Source organism: Phymastichus coffea, unplaced genomic scaffold (genome assembly GCF_024137745.1).
Source record: "Phymastichus coffea isolate CEN01 unplaced genomic scaffold, Cenicafe_Pcof_1.1 PCOF00117, whole genome shotgun sequence".
NCBI lineage: Eukaryota > Metazoa > Arthropoda > Insecta > Hymenoptera > Eulophidae > Phymastichus > Phymastichus coffea.
In genome coordinates this window covers 123,654-144,138 of record NW_026706928.1, presented here as the reverse complement: position 1 = coordinate 144,138, position 20,485 = coordinate 123,654, and the positions used below count along the sequence as shown (strand labels likewise).

Sequence of the window (20,485 nt, the reverse complement as noted above, 5' to 3'; positions counted from 1 at the left end):
ATCTCTAAAAAATAAAATGCAAATATCTAAATATGTACTTATAAGTCGATAAGTAATATTGTTTTGCGATATCGAAACTCTGATTATAAATTCGTTAGTTATAACAAGATAAAAAGATTAAAGTTGAATGGAATAATATACATTTACATAATCCACATGTAAAATTTAACTACTTGTAGGCGAAATGAAGAACTATATCGAACAAGCGAAAATAAGTAATTAAAATAATAAGAAAAGATAAAAAAATCTACCAAACAAAAATGAATAACGGAAGCTATCACTGTTAATAATGTAATAATGAAAAAAAGGTATGTAAAATATGGAAATTGTAACCTAATAACGGTGAATCTTTGCGAGATCATGGAGATTCTATTATTCACGAAACAGTATCAAGATCATATCACGTAATTTATTATTGATGTATTCGTTCGAGTGCATACTTACTCAATAAGTTTTGACTGGTCATGCTGGGATACCAGAGACGAAAAATACTCGGCAGCAACTTGTGATGTACCGCGAAAAAAATCGAGACCAAAAGGACGGGACTTTGAGCGAGCGCTGTGACTGCTATAAGATAAAGACGTCAATGGGTTTCCTCGAAGCACGAAACAAGGCACGAAGAACGAATTAGGCGTTCTCGGAAGCGCCGAGTGGTATTCGTAGAAGAGATTAGCGTCACGCGAGCTCTCGTCTGGAAGTCACATTCTTACGAGTGGGCGGCAAACGAGTCCCGCGACATTGATCGTTCAATTATTTATCGAACGAAGCGGAAGAAGATGCGACGGTGGCTAACGACATCCCCCACTCACTTCGCTCGCCTTTGCCCCCTCCCCCCTCCTCTTGCCGCGAGACGGCTCGGGCTCGCCACACAGGTCTCGAGCTGTTCTCCGAGTCGAGCTTACCGTAATGCGCGAGTGCCAAGTGTCGAAAAATATCGCCTTTGAGTCGCCGAGGCTGATCGCGGACTAGTCATTGGCGAACGATGAGGGTGGCCGTAGCGTCAGCCAAGGAGGGTCGAAGCGAAGCTTTCCAAGGTGACTCTCGCGCGATCGAGACTCCTCGAACGTAGCGAACGTATAGCGTGCACTGATCGATGTAAGATTTCAAATGGGCACTGGGACTGAACCGGCTAAGCCTGCGACTGATGGGCGTCTGGCCGAACGAGCGCGATCTGGACGAGGAACTTACGAGTGTGACGTTCCGAGTGCCGGCAATGATCGCGACGATATCGCTCTGCCTGTTCCTTCCGCAGATGTACGCCTTGGTACTCGTGTTTAACGAGTTGCCACTGGTCATCGACAACCTCGTGACCAGCTGCTCTGCCTTGACTTCCTGCGTGAAGCTCTATTTCGTCTGGCGCAGCAAAACACGTACGTAACGCCGAGGTCCCCCACTTACTCCGACGCTCCTCTAGCTCACCGATGATTGTGTAAGCAAGTGCTGTGGCCGGTGGTGGAGTCGGTCAAGTGCGACTGGTTGCGGCCGAAGCGCTCTTGGGAACGGGAGGCGATGAAACGAGAGGCAGCCCGAGCCAGGCTGTTCACGATAAGCGGCTACGTAGTTCTGGCCGGTTGCTACTCCGGCTTCGCCTTCGCGCCACTCTTCGGCATAAACATCCGCATGATATCCAACATCACCGACTACGGCGACAGATTGCTGATGGTGCAATCTTACCTGCCCTACGACTACTCCAAGAGTCCCGCCTACGAGATCACGCAGACTTCGCAGCTGATCGCCGGCTTCTTCATTGGCATGGCCGTCTCCATACCCGACAACTACTACGCGGCCTTGGTCTTTCACGTGAGCGCCCAGTTTGAGATTTTGGGCGACAGAATCGAGCGCTTTATCAAAACGGATCCCGCGGCTGAAACCTTTTCCAGTGACATAGATTTCCAGAGAAGCGTTGGTGTCTTTATCGATCGGCATGTCCATCTGATTGCGTTAGTATTACGATTAACAATTAAAATTATACACTCGAGTTATCTAGATTATTGCAGGTTGGTTACGGCCGTTGAAGAGTCTTTCAATTTCGTGATCGCAGCGCAAATCCTCTGTATGTCCGTGGTGGTTTGTTGCTTGGGCTTTCAAATTTTAGGCGTAAGTCCACTTCGAGTATGTCAATACTTTAACCTTTACATTCATTGCGGGACTGACTTCTTTTCATATGCTTAAGATAATTGGTGGCAATGAGGATAAGCCATCGCTCCTTCAAATAGTCACACTAGTCGGCACTTTGTTCACACTGATGATGCATACCCTTGTGGATTGTTTTGCCAGTGAAACTTTAGCCTCTCGCGTAAGCTTCATTGCCTTCTCTGCCTGCAAAATGAGTACATAGTTTTTCGGTAACACGTTCATTTTCATTTCAAGAGTTCTGGCTTCTTTCACAACGTCTACAATTGCAAGTGGTACACCATTCCTCAGTACGACACTCGGCTATTGATACCTATGATGCTGTTGTCCAAGATCCCCCGAAAACTAACAGCAGGCAAAATTTTTCACTTGTCTCTTTCAACCTATTGCAACGTATGCATAAATCACGTTTGTTGATGTTTTTATCAGCATTATTTAAATAATGCGTTTTTTTACTCAACAGATTTTGAAGTCCACTGCTAGTTATATTTCGATGCTGTTAGTCGCTAGCGGCAGGTAATATGCTCGGAAAATGTACAATGTCCTACAAGGCGTAGATCCACCCGTAAAGCATATAATGGATTTGATCGGGGGCTGGTTCACTGCCACGAAAATATACGAGATACTAAAATATAAATATATTTTGTAATAGAAAATTATATATATTTTATTAGTAAAGAAATTTGTCGCACTCGTAGGAATTGTTTCCTCGATGATAATACAAGCATCTCTAGAGTGCTTTGTCAGCCCATTTCATTCATCGAATATCAGTCGAATATCTAATTATCTCATTTATTATATCAAATTGCTATATTTGCGTCGTCGGTGTTATGGGACGAGTATCACGTTTACGCAAAACTTATAATATACGTTTCATAGCAGGGCAGACTGTATCAGTAGTCGGGTAATCACAATTGCATTTTTTAAATATAAGGACTCAAACTCTACAGAACATTTTCAAACCCAAATAGTTGAGATAATTTGTAATCAGTGAAAAGATTACAAGCGAAAAAACTCGGAAGGGAAACCCGATATATATTAATCTGGAAGATTGATCTTGATCGTAAGATTTAGATAATATTTCTAAGTCGGAGTTTTCAAAACTCATTTTATAAGTCTATTAAGCTGTTGTCCGAGGTTAAATGCAAATTAAATAGAAAAACTTTAACCGATATTTTTTACAAATTATAGTCAAAGTTTGATACAATTATTACAAAATAGCAGTACCTAAGTTTTGAAACGGTGATTATTGCTAATAACATTTAAGAATAATAATTTATATAATAATTATTGCTACCGCAGCAGCAATATATCGATCCAAAATAAAAAAGAATAATTCTTTTGCAGACCATTCATTTTGCTATTAACGGAAGTTATCTAATTTCCATAAATTAAAATATTTTTTGAAAAGACAATAAAATTCAGTACTCTTTGCAGTTAAGTTTCGGCAGTCATGATGAGTGGTCGACATTTTTAAATTGCTCTTAAGCAAAAGTATTCTACAGCCAATTGGCAATATTTATATATAAAATATAAGGCAGTTAGTTTCAAATGGACGTATTTTGCGAAATATGTGAAAACGAATATCCCAAATCGGAGCTAAAGAAATCAAAGGCTTTGACATTGAGTTAAATACTGATAATGCTCAGATCCTAGTAGGAGGTTTTAATTGCAAGCAAAATATTGATATCTCAAACGAAGAAGCTAAGGAGAGTCGGTTTATCAACTTAAATTGTGACCGGCGACTCTATTTACAACATTATTTGCGCGGGGCACGGGAGGCACGAACGCTTCAATTGCTGAGCAACCGGCCGGGCGTACAGGATGCCACGTTCACGTGCGTGAGAACTCGGGACAGGCAGGAGAGGAAACAACATAGCAAATTACGCCGGCAATTTAACGATGAAAAAGAATTTAATGCCGGCCAATTACAAAAATAGAAATACGTAAAAGAAAGCGCCGAACAAAAAAAAAAAACAAAAATGTAGCTCGGCTACACCACGTCCTCTGCGGCGATCGATCGAGGCAGTGTCCCCGGAGCGGAAATCAAACGCGAGGATCGTGAATTGCACCACCGTGGTACTAATTCTCACGGTTGGGCAAATGGATCCTTGGATCGGTGACACCTGCGGATTCCGCATGCACACCGTGGCAGGGGAGGGAGAGAGAGAGAGAGAGAGAGAGCTCTCGCTCTCGCTATCGCCGCTGCTCGAAAATCTGCTGCTGCTGTTGCCGTCGTTTGAAACCTCCTGGCCGCGCGGGTGGCAGCGAGTGATGCGCCGCCAGAGCCGATGTGATTTCAAAAGCCATTCGAAAAAGAGAAAGCTCATAAAGAAACACTCGATAACATAACACCAAAGGTAGTGAGTGATAACGTGCTAAGGTAAAATTTAACAATAAGCGGTGACAAGGAGAATGATTTTTCTGTGATGAAAGAAGAAATTCACCTACCTAGGCAGTTGAATGATGAACTACAAGAGAAACATAGCTCGTTTAAATAAATAATTAATAAAACATAGGAAGGAAAACATTATCTTGCGCGCCTCGAACGCGAAGCGAAGCACGAATCCACGTCGTCGGCAATTATCGCCAGGGAGCCAAGATTTGTAATAGAGTATGCAAATGGGCTGCGTCGCCACTGCGCGTCAATAGCACACGACGTCGCCCAAATTATCGTCACGCGACGCGCGTAACTTTCCAAATGCTTTTCAATCGATTACTCCCTTGGAAACCGTGGGCACCGAATGTGTCGTGTCTCCCCGCGATTGGCAATAGCGATGGATTATCGTCACGCGAACCCGCCCATTCTCAGCGCGGCTCGAATGCCGAAGGCGTTCTGCGAGCCTCGCGCCACCCCTTCTGCTCGTCGTTTATGCAAGCGCCGGCGACATCGAGCGCGCTTCTCTTTCGCTTTCTCGCCAGTGACGAAGTTCCACGTCAAGCTTTGTCGCGCGAATCACATGATAATTCATACGAATAGTAAAAGCACAGATGGCACTGGCTACATTTTTTATTAGATTCCCGGAAACATTGTCGCCTATACAAGCCAACCACCCTTGTGAGATATTGTTCTTCTTCTATTCCTCTTCTCCTTCCTCTGTACTTGCTCTCTGCTTTTCTTAGCAGATATTCGTTGGCCCTTCGTTCCGCGTGACCGCGAGCTTTTGGCTTCAAAATGATTATCCGGAACCTAGGATAGTCACGTCTAGTGAATAAATGAGATAATGATTTTCATTGCGATGGAATCGACCTCTTAAACATCTAATCGCAGCTAGTAACGTCAGTAATGCTACGCGGAACTTTTATCTTTTTGTTACCGCGTCGCCCATCGCCATTTGTCACCCGTTCCCTCCAATAGTACTGCCGTTAGCTCTTCTTTCATTAGTCATTGACGCCGTTTCAATTATGACCAGAAGTGCGCGCCTAACATTCTTCTAATATACATTCATACAGTCGTTTTCGTAAAACCTGCCAATTTCTCGACAAATGTTCATCGCAATATGTAATAGTCGATATCAGAGTCTATCTATAAAGATTATAGCCAATTATTGACTTCTACGGCACGAAAGTCAATTCTACAATTATTTCAAAGTGACAGCGATATCGGAGCTTCGAAATGAACATGATATCAACAAAATCAATTATTATACTGCGGACTAATGGAATAAGAATAACAAGGGAGCACATTTGACAAATCTCCACGTCTTTACGTAATTGCCTACGTTGAAACTTATTTAATATTGAACTTTGCTGATAACTACAGGCTTAAGGTGCAGCTTTTCCGACAGCATTATAAAAAAGAGTACCAGCAGTAGCTTGTCGTCTATACTTTGTGAATTCAAGTAAAGCGCAACACTTCTATTTTTCTAATATATTAAAAATACTCGAATAATATTTTATTTCTTAAATAGATTGTCCCAGTGTTACAGTCGATGACACAAGATTGGCACGAGTCGATGGACAGTTTGAAATTGACAAAAATAAAGGATCAAGCAGCTCGTTCAATACTTACAAAGTATAAAAGACGCAATGTTTTGATTTGTTGAGTTATTCGCTAGGGGTTAAATAAGGGTTTCTCAAAACGAGCATGGAGTAGTTTAGCGCAAAACACTTGGCGGCTAGGCATGGGTTTGTCTCAGCCCTTTTCCAGTGACAAAAATTGTCAGAAAAACGATCGAGTCTTTATCGACATGTCCATCAGACGCTGGTCGGCACCTCTTGTTCGAACTCACAATGCATATCTCTCTCGTAAGTTTCCATAAGTTTCATTACCCTCTCTGTTCACAAAAGGAGTATGTAGTTTTCGATTGCACGTCAATTTTTACTTTGAGAGCTTTGGTTTTTTTCACAACTTCTACAATTGCAAGTGGTACATCTTCAATACGAGACTCGGCTATTCATACACTTACAATGCTGTTGTCCAAGATCTTTCGAAAACCTACGGTAGACAAAATTATTTACTTGTCTTTCTTCATTTATTGCAGCGTCTGTGTTAATCACATTTGTTTGAATTTTTGCTTATAAATGTATTTTGTTTACTCAACATAAATCGACTGCTTGTTATATCACAGTGCCGCTAACCGTCAATGGAAGGTAGCTAATATGAAATGTATATGAAAGATATGTAATGCTGTATTAGGAGTAGAAATACGTGTTAAGATAAATGTTGTTACTTACTTGGAAAGTCTAAATTTCATTTATTAGAGTGAATCTACATATAGTTATTTGAATAACATTTTTCAATAAATGGTAATTATTTATAATCGAAAAGAATAATCTGACTTGTACTTATTCTATATCTACTAATGATAACTGAATAATGACTAAAAGAACGAGAAGGCAGAAATGATTTTCCAGTGTCCTCTAAGAAGCAGTGGGAAACATTTTGACTATAACAGTTGTGGTGCGATGTACAACATGCGTTTCTTTCCCATTAAGTATACTACTTTATTTAAAGTAAGTTTTACGGGTTCATAAGCCAATCGTATGTTTTGTTTATATTGCGATTGAATAAGTTAAACAGAAGGCCAGAAAATGTTTAATTATTTAGATGAAAACTATAACAATAGACGCAAAATGATAGAAAAACAGTCAAGCGAAAGAAAAGAAAATACAATACGTTACTACGTGCTGCTCGCCAGCTACGTGAGTTTCGTCGTCGCTCCCCTCGTCGGCCTCGATTTCCGAATCATCAACAACATCACCGACTACGCGCCCGGTCGCAAGCTCGTACTTCAATCCTCCTTTCCCTTCGAGTACTATCGCACTCCTTACTTCGAGCTTGTGCAAGCCGGCCAGCGGTTGGCCACCTTCTTCGCGGGCGCATCCATCTCCATCCCGGACAATTACTTCGGCGCGCTGGTCTTCCACCTGAGCGCCCAGTTTGAGATCCTTGCCGACAGAATCGAACTTCTTGGGCAACAGCGGCAGGAGGGCGACGACGACGACGACGACGACGACGCCCGTCTCATGACTAAGCGTCAGTTCACGGACAATGTCAAGGCCTTCGTCGACAGACACGTGCACCTTATTTCGTAAGTTCGATTTTTCATACTCGGCGTACTCCACGAGTTCGGAACTTGTCGCGGTTTCAGAATCGCCGCAGCCGTCGAAAGCTCCTTTTGTTACGTGATGCTGGCTCAAGTGTTCAATACCTCGCTGATGCTTTGCTGCGCAGGCTTTCAGATTTTAGGAGTAAGTGTGCCTGAATAATCGACGTCCAGTTAACCGCAATCGTCGTTCGATAATTTGCAGGTACTCGGCAACGGCCAAGCCAAACCTTCGTACATACAACTGGCCACGCTGTTCGGAATCATTTGCACTCTCACGATGCACACTCTCGTCGATTGCTATGCCAGCGAAACCCTAGCCTATTAAGTATGCCATTTACATATCTGACTTTCCATCGATCAGTTGTTTCGATAGTCCATTCTACTGTTCGCTTAAATGTCACTCGAGACTATTATTCCATTGAAGAGTAGCGAGGTGTTCCACAGTATTTACAGAAGCGCCGTGTCTTGTCGCGACTGGCAATCGCGATGAATTATCGTCACGCGAGCTCGTCCACCCTCGAATATCGAGGCCTTCTGGAAACCCGTGGCACCACCCCTTTGGCTCGTCACGTACGACTCCCAGTCTTCATTTCATTGCTTTCCTCGACACTTTAAAATAATTTCAATTGCATCTGACATTCGCTTTGGAGTGGTATTGTTACCCAACTCATCACATCGAGTTTCTACGTAAGATTATATATACAATTGAGCTTTTCCAATGCAAATGTAAACGACTAACGAAAAGCACTAAATTCTCCTAAAACTTTATTTTACTATTGAAGCTAACACATATGATTTTATAAAAATATATTTCCCGCGTCATATGGTTTTCAGACACTCAATAATAAATGGGCTTGTTGAAAACTCTCTGTATCTTGGCGTAATTGCCTACGTTGAAACTTCCTTAACGTGAGATTTTGCTGATAATTAAAGACTGCCTACAGTAATCACGATAGTCTCGCGTTGTACGAGTATATTTGAATTGAATTCAATCAGTTCGAATGATCGTAGTTGAAAAACTCCATGCGGTAGATCACATGATATTAAAGTCACATAAAATTATATGATAAAGTTACATTATAGGTCACATGATTGAACATTTGATATTTTATATGATTGATCCTATAACTAATTATGTGACTATTCATGTGATTTATAATATTATTTATTCAATGGCTGATTATGCAAATATTAAATTGAATAACTGATGATATGATTAATAAACACATAACGAGTTTCAACTAGGCTGCTGATTAAAGGTGATGGCACTTCTAAGACTTTAGCTATATATATTCGGAACGGGAATATATACATACATACACTTATATATATAAGAATATACATTCATCGAAGTAATAGAAGCCTTTGTTGGTTGTTTATGCTAGCAAGATCTTCACAAATGTAATTTGGTGCTGATTACTATATGTATGTATGTATGTATGTATGTATTATTATTATTATTATTACCACTATTATTATTGTGTTATTAGGGTTCATTGTAAACAGTTCATCATGACTAATAAATGGAATGTTATCTCAACTCTGGTTGAGACTAGTAGATATTCTTAGCATTCAAATACAATTTATACATTTGTATGCGTCATAGATTGCAAATTTTTTCTTACCTTATTTTATTAACTTGGCGAAAAAAGCATTACAACCGAGGTATTCCTCAAGAATTTACATTTAGAAGTGGTACTGTCAACCGCTAAACAAACCAATTTAATAATGTTACTTTTTGGCCATTTGCAGAGCTCTAAGTTGTTTAATACTCTATAAGTTAAATTGCCGTCGGAAAACTACTTCTTGTTTATCGTCGCGCAATCTTCTTCCAGTGATGGCGAAATTCTCGTTTCGGTGAAGATTGGCGACTAATGAGATTATTGATGGTATAGGTACCGAGATATAACAGACGATGGGGAAGTCACTAGCAAAACGTTTTAAAAAAACTAAGATGAATTTTAGATAATTGATACATTTTTGATGCGAGTCCTTGTAGTTTTCTCAGCGATTTGTGATTGTTAGAAAAGACCGTGAAAGTTTGCGCCGTGTCGCGCGCAACATCGACGCACGATTTCGCGGAAATTATCGACACGCGACGCGCGAAACTTGCCAGACGCCTGTCGATCAATTATGCAAAAACCGTGGGCAACGACAATGTCGCGTCTCCTCGAATTGTCGTCTAGCGAGCCCGCCCACTCTCGACACGGCTCGCGTATGCCGAGGCGCTCCAGGTGATGCGCGCCACCCCTTCGGTTCGTCATTTGCGCATACCTTCCTCGTCGATTATGCAAATGCCGCTGACATCGACCGCGAGTTCGCCAGCCTTCTCAGTCCAGCCTTGCTCGCCCTTCGCTTACCCCCTGCGACTCTTCTTTATGACCAACAGTGCGCGCCTAACATTCTTCTAATACGCTATGTTCTAACAGCATTCGCACAGCCGTTCTTTTAAGTTTTGCCGAATTTCAGTTGAATATTCATGTAATTATCGTCACAAACTCTGTCTATGAAGACTAACCAGTTATTGCCTGCAACAGCACAAAAGTCAATTGAACAGTTACATAAAATGTAACGGTTATACCGGAGGTTCAACCTGCAGAGCATGGAATCAACTCAACAACTTGAGACTCGTGAGACTTTAAGAAGGACAAGAGGCAGTGTCGTCGTTTTTATTTGATTTTCGATTTCAACCTCTATATAAGGTAAGAGAAAGTAATATTATTGTAAGTTGCCGTTTGCTTCTAATTGCTATGTTACGCATTTTTTTTATTTGATCTTTCTATTTGCTTCGTTACTTCGATAAAATTTTAATAATATTTTATATCTTCACTTCGGAATGATATTGTTACCTATTTCATCATGTAGAACTTCTACATCAGATTATATGTACTATAGAGCTTTACCGGTAAAATTACATGTGAACGTTCGATGAAGAAAAGTGAATTATCTGAAAATATTACGTTGCTTCAGGAATCTTATCGTTTTACAAAAACATCTATTTGGCGTCATGTTATTTTCAGGATACCAAGCATCGACTGGACTCTTTGGAAAAATTTTCAATGTTTCGCGTATTCGCGTAAATCGGTATTTCATGTTGGATTTTGCTGCTGATTAAAGACTAAAGTCACACCTCCATCCGACCATCACTATCAATAAAAATGATTGTCAACTACGACTGTCTCTCCAGTCTTGATAAGGGTGATAAAAGAAAAACGTCACGGAAATTGTCGACAAATGTACAAATAATGCTTGGCTTAAAAGGGTCCTCAAGGGGAAAGATTGATTCGACTAGCTGGAAAAATTATAGTCATTTTAAACTGCACTGTAAGCCACTTGAAAAAAAAAACCATTCCCAAACAACGATTGCCAACGATGACAAAAACTTGATACATTTTGAAAGTTGAGTGATATAAGTAAGAAATTTATTCAAATAACTGCGTACTTTACTAATAGATTTGGATTAAGCAAAGGACACCATCAAATTCATGTCTCTTACGATCGGACGATAATCTTGCGCCTCAAACATCATTCAATTTGCCAAGATATAAGTACTTAAAATAAAATGTATCTCGTAGATGTGCAGATATGGTCACGTTTCTTGATGTGTTTCCTTAAAATGTGTCTATTAATCATATCAAATTAACACGTGTCTTTTATTATTACAGTTTATGAAAACAACAAGTTGGGGCAGGATCGAATGTGGAAATGGATATTTGAAGAAGTACATGACTGTCTAGACAATTGAACAAACTTTCTATGTCAGAAAGCTTCACACGACGAAGCAGACAGTGTATGTTCTATGAATAAGCATGTTCACCCTTGAGCTATAGGAGAAAAAATAAAACGAGCCCGAAATATGATTGATCGCCTTATTCATAAGTTGAAAGAAACTTCTGCGACAGCATCAGAAATCAGATTATTGCGCGTACGGTATAGAAGCGAAAAAGCCATCGATTATTCTTACATTTGACAACCCTGATTTTTTCGCATTATCCTCGAGCCGAATGGCAATTATTCTTATATCCAATAAGTTCCACCCGCGTCAGCCACGTAAAACTTTTCCTTTTTTCTCTTTGCTTCTCGTTATACGGCTGAAGTTAGAAGAGATACAATACGTTCGATTTAGGGTATACTGGTGACTGGAATAATTGATGAGCACTACTTCCACGATACTCACGAAAGTGCGTTGCTGGCCTGTGGTAGCGCATAAATTATTATATAGAAAATTATGTATATTATATTACATAGAAAAGGACACGTAAGCTTTTGGCAGCGCAGATGTCAATAAATCGTTGAATGCATGGGACCGAATTTGATCACCGCGAGCAAAAGCATAAAAACATATAGCGTAGACGTTGTCTTTAAACGAAGATTCATTCAATCAAATTATAGTTGCGCGAGCAAACTTGTACTCCAAAGTAGCTAAGAGAAGTTATAATTGCGCGAATCGCTGAATTCCCAAATCAGAAATCCTAAAATGTGATGCTTCAATTCGTTCCACCGAAAAATACTCGATAGAATACTCTACAGAAAATATTGAGCACGAAGTGAATGAACATTGACAGCTTTGTGATAATACTTTGAAAAACGTTATTTTTAAGATTTAAGGACATGAACATTTTAACCAAAATAAGATTGGAATGGTGGCAGTAGCGCTAATCTTCAAAATACACAAGCTCGAAGATTTCCCAAAGAAACTAAATAATATAAACACTTGAATGGTAAATGTATGTGGATTACTTTCAGGAAATTTGTAATTCATACATATTTTTTAAGATAATTCCTAATACCTTTTATTGATAAGTAGAAAAATACTAACATACAATAAATAACCATCAATAATTAACCAATACGAATTTCAAGCACCTTATTTAGAATAATCTCTATCACATAATTAAAAACACTCTGAGCGCTTAAGTAAGTGCAAAGTAAAACAATATAAAAAAAACCTCTTCTATACAAAGTGGTATTCTTAATTTACTTCTTTTTTCTTTCAGTAAAAATTAAGCGTAATAAGACGGCGGCACTGTCAGATCTTGCAGTAATGCGAACTGTTCCGGCGTTAAGCTCTCTGCCAAGCCTTGTAGACCTGTCCAGCCATCGCAATGCGTGCGCTTGAAGTCATTCAGGGTTTTGCGTATCGTAGTCTGAAAAGTGATAATATCGTTATTAACTGGTCGATAAGCATGCGTGATATAGAACAGTGTTTAAATACTTACGGGAATGGGTTCTGGATCAGTGAGATGATTACTCAGATGCTCAAAAATAGGTGGAATTATCTCAGGAACATCGTATGGATGTGCTTGTATAAAGGCACACATGCCGAGCACACCAGCATGACGCAAATAAATCGCATTAGTCGCACAACTCGACGATTCAGCTTTTCTGCTGCGTAACTTAGTTTTTGCCAACTTCTTAAAGTCCTCCTACAAAATTAAAATTGTACATCATTCGTCAACACCACGATCGAAAGAATAAGATCACTCACCAAAAGTGTCTCGTGATCTTCGATAAGGGTGCAATGCAACATGCCATTCAGAATCTGCGCAGCAGTTTCTCTAACTTCAACTCTCTCATCCTTGATCAGTCGCATTAGTACAACTCTTATCTCAGTGATCCATGCTTTATCACTGAGTAAGGTACTCATATTATGGAATAATAAAACCTGAAGGAATTCTATGGAGCCAGCTCGAACTGACCACGATGAGCTTTTCGAGCACTTGCTCAACGTCTGTAAAGCAAAAGGCACATACTCGGGCAGTATGATAGCGGATCCAAGTGTAGCTAATGTCTTTGAACACGCGGCAGCTAATTCCTCGTTTTGTTCTTCATTTTCCAATTGACTGATCAACGGATAGAGTTTGTAAAAACTGGGTATCGCGCCAAAATGAGAACCTTGCACACTTCGACACACCCACGTACATACGGTTTTTAAAAGACGTAAAGGTTTCACGCATTTTTCCGATTTGCGATCGTCGATTGTTAACATTGGTTCCAAACGTGGGTAAACCTTGTCTACAAAGTCTTGAATCTCTGGATAAACTGAAATTACATTGATCTATTTTATAAACTCGGTTCAATTCAATTGCAATAATCAAATATAGTACTTACTACTCGTTTGATTTTTATTAAACTTCATGTTGACGTTGAAAATCATAACGAGCATTGATGCCAAGCGATCTCTTACGTTATCGTACGGACAATCCAATAGTCGACTTTCTATCCTGTGGATTAATCTTTTTAGCAACTCGCTGAGCCGCCAAATCTGCTGGCAAATAGCACCCCTAAGTACCTGTAACCTAGCGCATTCAACAAAGGAAACTTCGGACTGTGCAAGTTCAGACTCTTCCATGAGACATTCGACCAACCAATGCATCCTCGATGGATCTCTATTTTGAAATGCATAACTGAAGCATATAAACCAATCCATCATAGTCTCGTCGGTGATATTACTCAATGCCACTTTAATGATTGGCACAAAATGTTTCCAAAGATTTTCGGTCATCTGGAAATTCCAGTGCTTGGCACCTCGAATATACCCGCAAATTATCTCAGTCGCGCAACGTTGCATACTTTCTTGTTTATCCTGAACCATTCGTTCCAAGTGTGGCAAGAAATTGGCCAAATGAGCGTCACCGTGGTTTATAGCAATACCTTTGAAGATCGAACAACGATTGATATTGAAGAAATCGCGACCTTTCTTCTCCTCAAGAGTGTTGAAAGCGATAAGTTTGTCAACATTTTGTTGATCACTGAAGAAATAATCGATCTCCTTTTCCTGATCGTTCCATTCACGAGTGTTTTTGTCGAGGTTCGGTTGTTGACTAGATGGAGCATAAACTTCGAGTTTTTTAGACCAAGCGTAGTAACCGACATAATTTTTGTGAAGGTAACGAGGCTCGTCCCATTCTTTCGCGGTTCTTGGCAATTTGTCGCGGTTGTACTGCAGCCAGGCGTTGTCTGCTCTCGGTCCTGGGTTCCAACCCTTTTCAACTTGTTTTGGAGTTTCTATTTGTACCTGTGTCACGCAGATAAAACAATGAATGATTTTCAAAAGTTAATATACAAAAATAAATCTTACTTTTGGATGCTCTTTTTTAAGCTGATATAGAATAGCAGGTACCACTTGCCAAGCAAGCTTCCTTTCGTCGATAGACTCGCAGATGAGAGCATTGAGGAAGTAACGTACAACCGAGGTGGGTAATGGGTGATCAGGATCTATAAGATTCTCGATGAAACTCATAGCGGTCTGACGATGTCGCCAGTGGAGATTCTTTTCAAGAATGGCGTTCAACAGTTTGTCCAGAGTATCATAATAGAGCTTCAGATTTTCTTCGCCACGTATGCGTAAAGTTTCAATACCCAATTGAATTTGTTGCTCCGTAGGTGGCGGAGAAATCGGCTGCACACCGCAAGTCCATAATTTAGAAGCTGCTTCTATACAACTATTCGGGACTTCAAGCTTAATATTAATTGTATTGTAACATTTCATGAACACTTGAACGGCTAGCGTTTGCTGTGCGATAACCGTTAGCTTTTCAGACGGCTTGGCTAACACAAAAGCTGGAAGTAACTTATTAAACATTTGCCAATCGCCCACTTTTAATAGATTCTTGCTTATTTTGTTAAGCAGATATAAAGCACCCTAAAAATCAATCGTAATTAATCATATGTTACGTTCATTCTTATACGTAATTTCAATTAAATTATAATTACTTTATAAGCATCATGATGAGTTTCGGTATCTCTATCAAACACTTCAATGATCTCGTCAGTAATAAATTGATATGCATTAGGATAATCGTTCATCACGTCCAATAGAATCGTTTGGGCTAATGAACGAATAGCACTGTACTGACTGATACTTAGTTTGAATAAATTCATAACGATGTTCTTGCTCGTTGCAGTGAAAGAACGCGCGCTTTGTACATTACGTAGAGCGTGCTGAATTTCCACACGAGTAAGCAAGATGGTTGGGAAATAACCCTTATCACCAGTAATTTTGTTTTCGAGCGACGCCTTTTGCGCTCTGAAGTAACGACGGTGTGAATTTAAATTTATCAAAGCTTTTGCTCTGTTCATTGAAAGTTCATCCAAGATCTAAAACATAAGAAAAACGATTAAACGCTGCGCCGATATTCAATCCACAAATGATGCTTACATAAGCGATAAGTATAAGACTTTTAATATCATCTTGAACGTTCTGTAGAATCATCTCCTGAAGTGATGTGACCAGGTGTACAAGAAACTGTCTGACATTTGTGCGATCAGGCATATTTATTTCATATTTATTGCCAATATTCGGTAAGAAATTGACAGTACAAGACTGATACGGTTCATTTAACAAAGCTGGCTCCGACCAATTTGGAAAAACCGCTTTACAACCAACCAAGACTTTGTTTATTATCCGTAGATTTCTCTGCAGCTCATCCCTATTTTATATTAAAGGTATTACATGTAAAATAAAAAATAAAAATAAGTTAGTACTAAGCATCGTCAACTTACCGTAATTGTCCATCGCTCTTGTTTGCCTGAATGTAACTCTGGATATGAGCGACAGCAGGTAAAAAATAACGTTTGAACAACATTTCGGCAGCAGTGATTTCTTGTTCGCCAGGCATGTACCATCTTATTTCGGCGGTATTGATCTCGACACTTTCACCCCATTCACTCCAGTATGGATAATTCAGATCGTCAAGGTTCCTCTCCATCTTCAAACATCTTACGGAACACAGCGAATCCAAAACATTTTTGAGCATCAAAACAGCGAGTTGTTGGCCCTCGAGTGATTTGAATTTTATCACCTTGTCAAGAACTTTGATGATCATGTCCATATAAGGCAACAAAGCATCACCTTGTGTCGACAGAGTTTCTTGAAGTAATAACAGATGATAAAGTAGCTTATTATCAAGATTTTCTTCTTTGAGTACATCATCACCGTCACCGAGAGCATCGAGAATTTTTTCATTGAGATATGGTACAAAAGCTCGCATAGTCGCTTGCGCATTCACACGACCGAACGCATAACAAAGATAAGCGACCAGTTGACCAGCAACTTTGGTCTCCAAACTACTATCCTCAATGAAATGACGTAATTTGTTAAGTGCGCTACTAAAAATCGCATCACTCATCTGCAACAGAAGACTCTTGAATAACGCAAACACCGAATGCTCCATCATCGTTTCCAAGGGATTTTTCTTCCTGTCGCTTGGTTGACCTTCCAAACGAACCGATTCTAAAGCACTCGAGTCGATCAACGTAAATAGTTTATCCATCAGTTGTAAGACGAAGTCTTCGAAACGCGAAGTCTCTTCGCAGACAAGACGTTCATCTTCTGTCTTTTCTCCGCGAGATTGCGAACAGTCGACCACGGGAATTTGATTGACGTAGGTAGTTATCAACTTGAAGGTGTGCAAGCACTTCGACGTGTCATTTGGATCGATATTCGCCAGACATGAGAAAAGAATTGATAAAGCATGTGATGGTCCGTCAACAAACGCGTGTTCTGAAAGTAAATTAAAACAACACAGTTCACATATTTCATTAATTTAATAGCGGAACCTACCTTTACTGAAGTAACTTGATCCTTGAATTAATGGTCGAGCTATAGCAACCATACTGTTCATAGCAAAAGTTGCCTTATGTTCTTCAATTTGAGTTCCAATTGTCGGCGAGAATTTCTCGAGTAAATTAAAAATAATCTTGTTAGGACGTAGAATCGCTAAGTACTTAATGATATTAAAAAACGCAACAGAACATCTATTGTTGAACACGGCGATCATCGCCACAGGCATCATGCTATCAACGAAAGCGTCGATGTTTGCATCGCTCAATTTGTGACTGTCAGGAATTGGAGTAAACCAAGTTGGCTTGGAGAACCGCTCTCTATAATTATTAAAAAAAATCAGTTGATGATCTGACTATGAAGCTTTTATTATTGTAGGCGTACTTATGAATTCGTCGAACGAAAAAAAAACAGAGTTGAAAGAACCAATCTTGTAGACTATCTACCCACGGACCTTGATTAGCTGGATGCAAGTAAGTTTCTACAGATTTTAGCAATTTATCCAAGTAAGTTTGTGCACATGAATTGCCACCCTAAAAGTGATTCAGAATTTATTAGTATAAAATTCACAGTAGAATTGCCAGTTGTTACTCACCAGAACTGATGCTATCCACTGGCTTACAGAACGTGATTCTATACTAAGGTAAGAAGCACTTGGAATTTTCTTGTAGTAACATGGTAAGTTCAGGGCACGAAAGAACTTTGTGAACATCATCGGTATGTATGGATTCCAGTCAATGTAACCAATATTGTTCCAGGCCAATCTGACAATTAATTTCATAAGGTCATACTCCCATAGAGATTGATTGTGGTAGACTTTCCAGAGTTTCATAAATTCATTAAGCCATAACTCATGTCCAATGGAATGATATTTTGGATGTAATTGCACTGGTAGGAAGCTGAAAGCTCTAAATATTTGATTTATAGATTGCGCATCAAGTGGACACAGCTTTGGCATTAATTCATCTAAAATTTCTTGAGTAGCACTTGGCTGAAAATAATTAAATAGGTAATAAATTATCAACTGTTGATTGCATATATTAAATAGATCAAATATAAAATGCGAAATTGTATTTCTTTAGCTATTTAAATGATGATACAACTTTGTAAATTAATTTGTAAATTAAGTATTTTATATAAAATTTGTAACTCACTGGAAAATAAGGACTGATGTCTTTAATCAAACCTTCCAAGGTGCTTACTAGAGATGGATCATCGCGTTTTAATTTATATTTTTGCAAAAATGCATCTGTACAGAGGTCAAATAAAGGTTTCCATGGTAATTGTAGATCATCTGGAGAAAGTACTTCTTTTTTCCTATTAAAAAAAATACATACTATGACAAAACATTATGTGCTAATTTTTATGAAAGAATAAAACAATCTACTTACTTTAATAAAATGGCTAAAATTGATCCAAAATTTGATACATAAGTGGAGTTCAACTTTGGAATTGTCATTAACTCATACATCAATTTAACAAGCACTACATGTTCTTCTTTAGTAAATCTTAGACCATACAGCAGAATATATCTGGAAAAAAAAACCATGAATATATTTGTTAAAACATTTGTTGAAAAACCTATAAAAGATTAACCTTACTCTGTTAGCATTTGAGACCAATAAACACAGCCAGGATTGATATCTCTCGTTATAACACATCTCCCAAGATTTTCCTTAATATAAGCAAGTAAATTATCAGCTTCTTCATCAAGTTTATCAGAGTAAGGTAGAAGCTTGTTAAAGGCAATCTCCGTTTGATAAGGTGATCCGTCCAGCAGGTCTAAGCTCTCGGTCGACAATTGCATGTCAATCATAGCTGATTCTGCATATCCACAATCGCTTGACAAACTTCCGATGCTGGACATTCCTTTCACGCACATCATTCGCATGAATGAATTCATCGTAAACTGGATAAAACAACGAAAAACAAAACGTCAAATAGTTGCCTTTCTATAAATTGTATTGTTTAGAACACGGCAGATTCTCTTGACTGCTAACTCACTGATTATAACCTAGATGATATCAGCAATAGCGAATGATACTACAATATTCACCTGTCGCCAGCGTAAATGCGAATGAGCTTTCTGACGAAATAATCAGCCTCGATTTATTTTTCTCAAGTCATGTTGCTGTATGACGACGCCGGCAGCCATATGTAAACTAATGAAATTCTTGTAATACCAAGCTTTCAAATTTCAATTCATCATCGAATCGACATCAGCGCTCTCTCAAACGCAATAACACATATGGTGTCTTCCTTCTCCTATACTAGTTATTTACTACTACTTACGCATGTGTCATGCGGAGACTTCTCCATGGTACGTCTATTCGCGAAGAGCTTGTTGTTAGAAAAAGAAAAGTGTAATAGAGACGGATTGGAAATGAAAAAAGCTCAGTCATTGTCAATGGAAAATATTCTTGTAATTGAAATACTGTGGATTTTAATTACAAATCATAATAATGATTTTGCCTTTGATATTAATTGATAAAAAGTAGTTGTTTACATACATACGAAATTATAATTATAAGAGAACGATTCTTACACTTTCAAAACGACATGAATTTTGACACAGGGGGCTTATTCTGAAAAAAAATTTTAGCACGGGGCCTATTCTGAAAAAAAATTTTAGCACATGTCATAAGCATTTATCACATCTAAAGTGATTAATTCTGTGGTAAACCGAAGTGACAAACTGATTTACCACAAAATTTTTTTTCAGAATAGGCCCCCAGGACTACGCTACTACGCAGCCATCTGTGCGCAGGCTAGTTTTATAGGGAATATAGGGATTCATAAAAAGCGCGTATTTTGAAAAAAATGAGCAATTATATTATAAGAAATACGTAAATTAATTAATAAATGTAAATTAAAAACGAGCAATGTTGAATACTATTGATTTTACATGAAGATTACTCAATTTTAGACTTTCATCTTGGCATATCTTTTCTCGAAAGCATTAGTAGCATGTGCTTCCAGGTCTCTTTACCATGAGCAAGATTTTGCATTTTTATAATGTAAAACCTTGCTCCTGATAATTTTACTAAAAGCGTATCCCCTGCAAGGAGCTGCGCCTTTAGCTTTAGGAAATTTACGTGATTAGCTGTTTCTTGTCTGCTCCAAAATTCATAGTAGCTTTCTGTGTTGCAAGTGGCGCTCCAGTTCATGGTGGATGCGACGGAAAATGCTTCTTTGTTAAATTAAAATTTCCAAATTGCGTTGTACAACGAGATGA

At 39.0% G+C, this 20,485-nt stretch overlaps 3 protein-coding genes across 5 annotated transcripts; 2 read left to right on the top strand and 1 right to left on the bottom strand.

Moving 5' to 3' along the window:
• The first annotated feature begins 918 nt into the window (after positions 1–918).
• Positions 919–2,830, top strand: LOC131670912 (uncharacterized). 2 transcript variants are annotated; one of them, XM_058946907.1, is made up of 7 exons: positions 919–1,034; positions 1,101–1,370; positions 1,439–1,940; positions 1,998–2,097; positions 2,174–2,296; positions 2,371–2,526; positions 2,597–2,830. In XM_058946907.1, exons 1-7 carry the CDS (start codon positions 983–985, stop codon positions 2,651–2,653), a joined length of 1,260 nt encoding a protein of 419 aa, XP_058802890.1. In that variant the 5' UTR covers positions 919–982; the 3' UTR covers positions 2,654–2,830. The 2 variants fall into 2 exon arrangements, with proteins under 2 accessions (XP_058802890.1, XP_058802889.1); XM_058946906.1 differs by having other exon boundaries at positions 1,439–2,097.
• Positions 2,831–7,209: 4,379 nt separating this feature from the next.
• LOC131670863 (uncharacterized) lies at positions 7,210–10,488 on the top strand. Its single transcript, XM_058946840.1, has 3 exons — positions 7,210–7,667; positions 7,728–7,827; positions 10,414–10,488. The coding sequence occupies exons 1-3, from the start codon at positions 7,210–7,212 to the stop codon at positions 10,486–10,488; spliced, it is 633 nt and encodes a 210-aa protein (XP_058802823.1).
• Positions 10,489–12,479: 1,991 nt separating this feature from the next.
• On the bottom strand, positions 12,480–19,469 carry LOC131670886 (proteasome activator complex subunit 4A-like). Of its 2 annotated transcripts, none has more exons than XM_058946863.1 (15): positions 19,255–19,469; positions 18,852–19,159; positions 18,642–18,782; positions 18,405–18,567; positions 17,846–18,241; positions 17,635–17,783; positions 17,251–17,570; positions 16,191–17,190; positions 15,847–16,117; positions 15,402–15,785; positions 14,767–15,330; positions 13,797–14,703; positions 13,174–13,727; positions 12,905–13,111; positions 12,480–12,832 (listed from the first exon to the last, which is right to left on the bottom strand). In XM_058946863.1, exons 2-15 carry the CDS (start codon positions 19,151–19,153, stop codon positions 12,689–12,691), a joined length of 5,502 nt encoding a protein of 1,833 aa, XP_058802846.1. In that variant the 5' UTR covers positions 19,154–19,159; positions 19,255–19,469; the 3' UTR covers positions 12,480–12,688. The 2 variants fall into 2 exon arrangements, with proteins under 2 accessions (XP_058802846.1, XP_058802847.1); XM_058946864.1 differs by having other exon boundaries at positions 19,307–19,469.
• Between the last annotated feature and the right edge of the window lie 1,016 nt (positions 19,470–20,485).